At 37.1% G+C, this 8903-nt stretch overlaps 2 protein-coding genes across 3 annotated transcripts in view; both read left to right on the top strand.

Annotated features, from left to right (window-relative positions):
- Nucleotides 1-238: 238 nt before the first annotated feature.
- On the top strand, nt 239-3188 carry LOC104953041 (golgin subfamily A member 3-like). Its single transcript, XM_010779960.1, has 2 exons — nt 239-426; nt 1412-3188. Exons 1-2 carry the CDS (start codon nt 266-268, stop codon nt 1593-1595), a joined length of 345 nt encoding a protein of 114 aa, XP_010778262.1. The 5' UTR covers nt 239-265; the 3' UTR covers nt 1596-3188.
- A 1908-nt stretch (nt 3189-5096) lies between these two features.
- LOC104953040 (ankyrin repeat and LEM domain-containing protein 2-like) overlaps nt 5097-8903 on the top strand; it is a 6465-nt gene continuing 2658 nt past the window's right edge. Inside the window, exons 1-2 of one of the 2 annotated variants that reach the window (XM_010779959.1) lie at nt 5097-5185; nt 7503-7991. In XM_010779959.1, the coding sequence (XP_010778261.1) occupies nt 7514-7991 (478 nt within the window). In that variant the 5' untranslated portion in view covers nt 5097-5185; nt 7503-7513. Of the gene's footprint in view, nt 5186-6168; nt 6296-7502; nt 7992-8903 lie in introns of those variants that run through there. The other variant, XM_010779958.1, reaches the window with a different exon arrangement.

Raw genomic sequence — 8903 nt, 5'->3', positions numbered from 1 at the left:
ACAGACAGAGAATCAGCACTTTGGAAACAAGGCTGAAACAGAGGGGATTATGGGTAATGCTGCAATGATCTGTTTGGTGTTTGGAGAGACACTTCAGAGACATGTTCTGTATTTATCTGAGACCTATATTGATGAAAAGCTGTATAATAGGGGACCTTTTAAAGGCCAGTGGTGTAAGTGTATCTCCAAATAAGAAATGCCTGCAGTAGATAAATGAATGAATGAATGCATCCCTGTGATTTGTTTTTGTTTGGAGCAGCAGCGCATGGAGCTGAAGAGCGACGGGAGCCCATCGAACCCAGTGACACCGGTTAAGATCCCAGACTGCCCAGTGCCAGCCTCTCTGTTGGATGAGTTGTTAAAACCATCGACTTCTGTCAACAAAGAGCCACTCAACAACCTGCACAACTGTCTACGGCACCTCAAGTAAGACTCCTATTCTACTTTATTGCCAGGGAAGTTTACACACGTGTATGACGGTGCAAACATAAAGAACATATGGAAATAAGTTGTAAGAGAAGGTCAAAAATTGAATGATTATTAAAAGAAAATATGTAAAACAATATATGTATCATTAATAAAAGAATAACGACAAGTATTTGCACCAGATTGGAATATACAAAAGAAAACTAAAACATAGTACAATGAGAGATGGGTAGTAGAAAAGTGAAACATGATTTATTCTATTGCAGGTTCTGATTATTATATTGTTGACACTTTAAATTACTACTATCCTACTCAAATGCTGTACAAATCAGATTTATTATTTAATAAAGAAAAAAAAATGCAAATTAAAAAAAAAAGAAATTCACATTTGTTTCCTTTATTTTTCAATATCGAGATATTATCGTACCGTGAGTTTTTTGTATCGTTACATCCCTAATAGATAGGCAGGTAGGTAGGTAGGTATATAGGTAGGTAGATGGATAGGTAGGTAGGTAGGTAGGTAGGTAGGTAGGTAGGTAGGTAGGTAGGTAGGTAGGTAGGTAGGTAGGTAGGTAGGTAGGTAGGTAGGTAGATGGATAGGTAGATGGGTGGGTAGGTAGGTAGGTAGATGGATAGGTAGGTAGGTAGGTAGGTAGGTAGGTAGGTAGGTGGGTAGGTAGATAGATAGATAGACACTTTATTGATCCCAATTTGGGAAATGTTTGCGTTGCAGCAGCAAAAGAAAACACAAGGCAATGTACATAAGAGAAACTAAGACACAGAAATAAACAGTCCAATATATTTCAGAAATAGAAATAAAATAGCATTAAAAAGATAAAAAAATATATACATGTGGAAATACAAATCTCCAGTAACAAATATAATGCAGGATATTATTGTGTAAGAATGGAGTATTCAATATTAAATGTAAAATGATGAAAGTAGTGCTAGGGAACTATGAAAATGAATCTGTTTTTTTCCCCAGGGAGGAGATGGACATTCTCCAAAAGCAGATGGAAGAGCACACGGTGACAGTACATGAGTCCATGAGCTCGTGGACAAACGCAGAGGAGGCTCAACTGGAGCTGGAAAACAACGTCTCCAAATCACCAACGCCGTTAAACAACATGCTGGTGGACAATAACAATGAAGCAGAGCCGCAGCAGTGATGACAGAAGAACTTTTCTCAGGCCATTAGAGGGAAGCGTGGAGTTTTATCCACAAAGGCACTTTTGAAGGTTCTCTTTTCTTAACAATTGCTGCCAACATTTGGCGTTCTCCCATCAGCACAGAAGTGCTCTCGCAAAGTAATACTTCATCTACCATAGCTTTTATTCTTTCCTCTTTATTTGACAGTTGTTATTATATTTTTTATGCTTATTGTTACATTTATTTATTTCGAGTAAAGAGAAATTATCTGACAGCCTCCCCGAGAGGATCATTTATCTTCAGTTTTGTTATGGTAGATACCAAAATGGTCTAGTAAAGACTGTTAAAGTAATAATCGCTTGGGCTAGTTCTTCCCCGTGAGTCCACTTAACGGTATTTAGTCATCCTCCTCCTGGTAATATTACATCAGTGGCTTTGAATGCTGCTTAATGACGGCTGACATTATTTGAAAAAGTGTTTTTGGTGAAAGAAACAACCCGTGAGTCTGTCTCCTGATTGGCTGTGAACTGTTCTTCCATTTCTTTGTGCCTGTGTGAGTGAAGTCGGTCATCTATGATTTAACTGACACGGTTAAACATCACAAAGTCATGCAAAACTGTGGTTTCTTATTTTGTATTTCCGCTTGTTCTAATGCAGTGTTTCTCATACATTTGTTGTTACCATATCACCATGGGTTCTTCAACTCTAAAACCATTGATCTCAGTTATATATGGGGGTGTTTTGTCTAGCATGGACTGCAGTCATTTGTACGCAAAAAAAAGCCTTAAGCGATCTGTAATATGCTGTAAAGGACTAAGTGGGTTTGACTGAGCATAAGACTGCTGAGGGTGTGTGCAAGATGTAATATGTTAACGTGTATATGTGTTCAAACCCCTTACTGAAGAATTGTAAAATAAGTTCAAATGATCTCAAACAACTGACGTGGAGAGAAAGTTGCACGACGAAGCAGAAACGCTACTCCTAACAGGTGCAATCAGACGTGTTCATTTTCTGTTACATTTGGTACATAATGTATTTACAAAAAAGAAAAGACAACCCCTTAATCGGATGTTATACTTGTTGTATGGGTATTTGGGCTAAGTTAATTGTTTCCAGAGGTTAATATATGAATACATTCTTCTTTTTTGTATGATTGTAAATCCATAATTGTTTAATAGTGTAACTAAGATGACATATAAAATGCAAAACTGTACAGCTGCACTATTATGTGAATGCAGAGAGGCCATTGGATGGTACACAAGCTTTCTGCATGCAACTGTGCTGCAGCTGCTCATTCCCACACTTAAAACACTTTTTTTTTTTTACCACCATTGTATGCTTATACATTTCCAAAAGGGACAATAAATATGTTAAGAGAATGCTTACTAAGGCAACTTATATATCTTGGAAAAACTGTGTTCTGAAAAAAGATTGGACTCTATCTTCCAGACTACCTTTCACTGTAACGTTGGGTAGTGTGTAATAACACCTGCGCTCATGCTGCTGTATTTGCTTTTTTTTTTTCTTTAAAGATTGGAATTTATTCATTCCTTTTTAACATGTGTGTTGGGAGATGTGATTGTATTTATCATAAAATTGCACTATTCATCCTTTAATTATAGTTTGTTCTGAATTATTTCCAGTTGTTGAAAGTAACTAAGGATATTTATTTCATTTAATTTCATTTAAAGGTAGGGTAGGTAAGAATGGAGAAATCAGCTCGAGTGCGCTAGAATTTGAAAGAACACAACCGGAAAAAATCTGCCCCTTCGAACGAACGCGCACATGACCAATGAGGGCACGAGATAAGTTTGTGCACAGATGGAAGGCTGACAGGCAGGTAGGCCATCCAGTTATTTTATCCGGGCCGGCTCAGATGATTGGTCGTGGTTTTTACAGTACTACGGCTTCCACAGATGACATTTTTTAATGTTTTTATTGTCAAAGCATTTCATTTATTCATTGCTATCGGGACAAAGTGCATTTAGCGGTGATCGCACGTATGTTTGTTTCTCAACCATTGTTTGAGTTGACCTTTGAAGCTATTGAGAGTGGGACAATCCCGTATCTCAGTTGGGAGGCTATTCCACAATGAGCTGCCTTTAATGGAAAGGACATTTTGTCCAAAAGTGGTCCGTCTGCGGTGGACTTCACAGTCTCCTCTGGTTTCTGACCAAGTGCAGTGTCCAGTGTGTTTTACTCAATTCTATTTAAGGTATTTGAGGTACTTGTACCCGAGTATTTTCCTTTTATACTACTTTATACTTCTACTCTACTACATTTTGGAAGCCAATTATGTAGTTTTTACTCATTTATTTTACAGATGTATTACAGAATAGTTTCTTTATAAATTCAGATTTTGACACACTTTACTTTAGCAACTTTTTAAATGTATTATTTGGTATAGATTAAACCATCCAACATTGTATTTAGGTAACTAAAACCATGAGTGGTTTAACAGAAAAATTAATTGGAATTAAGAGATGTTTTACTCACAGTTCCAGCTTCTTTAATGTGAAGATGTATTGCTTTAAAATGTTTACAAATGTTTAGTTATTATAGTATTTTAACAAAGTGGTATTGGTACTTTTACTCAAGTAAAGAATATGGATATTTTTTCTACCACTGATTATTTCCAGAGATGGGAAGTAACGAAGTACATTTACTCAAGAATTATACTTTAATACAATTTCGAGGTACTTAACATGAGTATCTCCATTCTCAGCTACTTTGTTCTTCTACCCCACTACAATTTAGAGGTATATGGTGTATTTTTACCACATGTATTTAATACTTTTAGGTACTTCAATATATATATATATATATATATAATACATATGGATTAATGATATGAAATATACACAACACTTAAATAAGATTTTAGTTTCACCTGGAGTAAATCCACATAAACATATTAATGCAACAATGATTATAATCTAACCATATCATATATATTATTCTGAAATGGGCCAATCTGCCGAATGACTACTTTTACTTTTGCTACTTTAACTATATTTTGATAATAATACTTTTATACTTTTAATTGAGTTAACATTTTGAATGCAGGACTTTTACTGTAACAGAGTATTCCTACACTCTGGTACTTCTACTTTTACTCAAGTACAAGATCTGACTACTTTTACTTTTACTCAAGTACAAGATCTGACTACTTCTACTTTTACTCAAGTACAAGATCTGAGTACTTCTACTTTTACTCAAGTACAAGACCTGAGTACTTCTCCCACCTCTGTTCTGTAATATTGCTAGTACTTTTACTTAAGTGAGTAATCTGAATACTTGTTCCACTACTGATGATTCATCCTGTTCTTCAGCATTACTTGCACACTTGCAACATAATCTGCATTATTGTATTCTACTCTTTTACTTCTTGCACTATTTTAATTTTCTTGAGACGTTGCCCTATCTACACTGTAGCTAATGCGCTTGACAACAAAGCCTTTGAATTTGAATTGAATTAAGTTGTAATCGTTGCTTTGATCAGGCACTCCGTTAGCCACAACGGGGTCCTAACTGTCTGCATTTTGAAACCATTAGCGGTGAGAGAACAGAAGAAGACACCTAGCAACAGTTTCCGGGAGGAGAGGTGGAGGTGGGCATGTCACTGTTAAAAATTATAATATGTTCAACTAACATTACACTACAGTTAACTGTGAAACATGTTTAAGCGTATGTGCTCTTGAGGGACACTAAAAACTGTTCTTACTGTAGGTATTTCATGTATGCTAATGCTAACCGGTGGCTTGACTGATTAGCTTCTTTCCTTGCTAAGTGGCTAGTTAGCCTGCTTGTCAGACTCAGCTTCCTTAACCGGATTGTGAATCCAACAAACGTCATGCTTAATGTCTTTGCTTGCAACCTTAAACGAACAAATGTCTATTCTGGGTAGCGATGTTATTTTTCTATTAATATCGTATGTCTTGCCTCATACAAGTTGGCCTGCAAACGTGGGGATTGTGCCAACATGATTATACTCTAATATGGTGTTTATTCCGGCACTTCATTTTCACTATTTCGGTTTTTGCATTTATTATAAACAATGTGAATGCGTTTTTAACCAGAAATACCTGCACATGAGTTTGCTAGGTTATCGTTTCTTTGGATTTGTCACGTCTGCTATGGGAGAGTATGATGCAACGTTCAAGTGTTTGGGGAAAGTTCGTACATGTAAGACACGTCCACCAGAAGCAACTTAAAGTAGCTTTCTGTTTTGTTTTGTAATCGTCCACCAGCGATATTAATGATTAAAGACATGACAAAGCATACAATTATATGGGATTATAGTAGAGTTAAAGGGATTTAGATTGTGTATAACTCAGCTGAATAATATTATTTCTCGTGGCACGGCAAAACAACTTTTTTAGAACACGAATTCCGTATATGTTACAAAAAAGTCACTGTTTGGAGTGAGTAAAGTGGCGACATGTTCCGTCAGTGCAATGTCACATGCCGGTTGCAAACATAGACTGTATGGTTGCAAATGATCTCCGCTCGCCTGTCACCCTCAGGTCGTTCAGAGCTTAATTTCCCCACAGCACTGGAATGCAACGTGCTCCCTCCCTTGTAACTGAGCATGCGCAGGATATGTTGTAAACAATGAGAGCAGACCGTCTTCAGCTTTGTGTCTGTCCAACAGTTTATCTTTGCAAAACTAACGGCGGTTTCTAACAGCTCTGCGTGTATTACATAACAATGTTCTTTGGTAAGTATAGGGACACTTTTGTTATTAGATGTCAAAACGTAAACTTAGATTAGTATCGCCATATTCACGTATCAAATGTGTTGCGTTACATCCACCTCGAAGAATGACACACTTGGGCGTGACAGTGTGCGAAAGAACCGATTGATATTGTCATTGTTTATCCATTTTTTATACATTTGTGATCGTGATAATTCCAGGTCAAACTGTGTTTGTGTTTAATCTTCCATTGTCGATCTTCATCTGAGCAGTTTCCCTCCTGCTAGCTTTGCCAGTCTCACTCCCGGCTGCTAAAGCTGACTTGTTGATTAGCATCCTAGCTAACGGATGCTACTCACATAACAGTGTGGATTGTTTTGATACAAAATAACTAGCAATACGAGTGCTTAGAACTTCAGTATTACCTGCTTTATTGCATTTCAGGGACTAATATGTGTAGTTGTTGAGCATACAGACAAGCTATCTTATATATGTGTGTGCACCCTACCTGGAAATACTTTGCACTGAAGGGGGTTACTTGTTGGTAAAATAAGTTTAAATTTAACAAAGAGTGGCACCTTTTTGTATTTTAAAAAGCATGAATGGCATTTAATAATGATGTTATGCACACAGAGCCGTCGCAGGCTATAGGATTGCTCATTATATTGAATATAGTGGAAGGTAAAAATCTATTTAGCTCACTTTGTCATTTAATTGAGTCTTACCAATGTGTTGGTATGTGCTCATTTTAATTGTATGATTTATGAATAAGCTATAGTGTACTCCAATCAAAATACAATTATGTTTTTCTGTTTATAGACAAATCAAATTGTATGTTTCCTTCTAGGTTATGTATAATTACAGACTACCTGGATCTGTTCCAGTGTTGTAGAAATCATTCTTGAAGAATTTGTACTTTGTTACTCATGAAGTATAACTTGAAACAACAGTATTATGATTAATCATATTTGGTATTCAAAATAACATTCTGAATCCCTAAAAAAAAAAGATAAATGCTACTTATCAAATTCCCCTACATGATTGTTTTTTTGTTTATCATCATCTGCTGGTCACAATGGCTTGAATGTATTTCATTTATTTTGCATCTTAAATATTTGTTATGCATGCTTCTTAGGTAACATTAAGCTGTCTTTGGCTCTTTTCTGATGTAACAATGTACATGTCGCCTCTCTGGGACTAATAAAGGTTTTCTGGTTGTGTTGTGTTGTAGGGAGCTGAAGCATGGAGGCGGTTCTGAGCAGGCTGAGGGGGCTGAGTGCGGATGAACTTCGAGGAGAGTTTGCCCGAGCGGGCGTCAAGTGCGGTCCGATCACAGCGACCACCCGAGCCACCTTTGAGAGGAAGTTAGCCCGAGTGCTAGCCGGTCCAGAGACCAGTGCCACGGACACGGACAGCAGCTCTTCGGCCGCCAGTGGAGCCTCTGATGCGGATAATGCCAAACCTGCAGAAGCTGTATTAACCTCCGCTTCAACAAAATGCAAACCCACTGAGGCGGCCAGTGAAGAGTTGGACTTTGGCTACGGAGTAGGTCTCAACCCTCCTGAGGAAGACGAGATCTTCTCAAAGACCACCTCAAACTGTTCTGCAGAAGGCAGCTACTCTCTGTCCCAAACGGAAACCCCTTCAAAGTCGGCACAAGTGTCCCCAACCTGTTATTATGGAGTATGTCCAATGTGGGAGGATGTGTTGTCTAGAAATGGTAAGACAGACACAGCTTTTTACTTCATGTGGTGTGATACAGATTTCAGTTTTATAGATTAAGAGCTGGCAAAAGTTATAGATAATTTGCATTGTAATCTTTATATTAGCTGTTTAGATTAGTGTGGGGGGAAAAAACTTCAACACCATGATATACTTCATGTGTATTTGGAAAGCCAGCACCATTTCACACAATCATAATTGTATCAATAAGAGATGTCACTATACAATGTATTGATAATCAGCCTTAAATAGATCTTAACTAACTATCTGATCTCAAATGAGGGATTCTGCTTTCTGATCAAGTTTAGGCTTTTCCCCGGCGCTAAAGTCCAGTTTAAAAGATTGACACGTTGCTTATTTGTTTATTCGCACTGTTTGTCCATATTTTTGTATTTGTTTAGGACTTGCTGCGTGGTTGAAGTGGTTGAAAACAAGTGTTGTTATTTCTTTTTTGGTAAGCAGCAAGAAAGTAGGATTGCCTGAACTTTCTAGATTAGAGTACTATAACTTATTCCTAATCCACAACAAAAATCAAAGATGGGTATGTTAACCTGTCAGGGTGGCTTTTATTCTAACTGCTTTTATTCTAACTGCTTTTATTGTGGTGGCACTGGATTCTCATCAGAATATGACTTTACTGGCTAACAAGGAAAAAAAACTTCAACCACCAGTTAGGAAATCACACTAACAAACAGTAATACATTCAAAAAGAAGTTAAGCCCAGAGCCTGTTTTTCAGGTCTCAGGCTTGAAAATGACCTTCCCAGAACACATGACCAGATCTTCCTTTCTAAAAGGGTTACATTCATAATGTTATTTCTCAAAGCAATGATAAACCTGTGAGTTGGATATAGAAAAGTCAGAATCAATATAGATTTTTTTATTTTAAAGTGAATTCAGATTGAACATAG

Source organism: Notothenia coriiceps, unplaced genomic scaffold (assembly GCF_000735185.1).
Source record: "Notothenia coriiceps isolate Sejong01 unplaced genomic scaffold, NC01 NC01_scaffold00021000, whole genome shotgun sequence".
Taxonomy (NCBI): Eukaryota; Metazoa; Chordata; class Actinopteri; order Perciformes; family Nototheniidae; genus Notothenia; species Notothenia coriiceps.
This window is presented reverse-complemented; position numbering and strand designations above follow the sequence as displayed.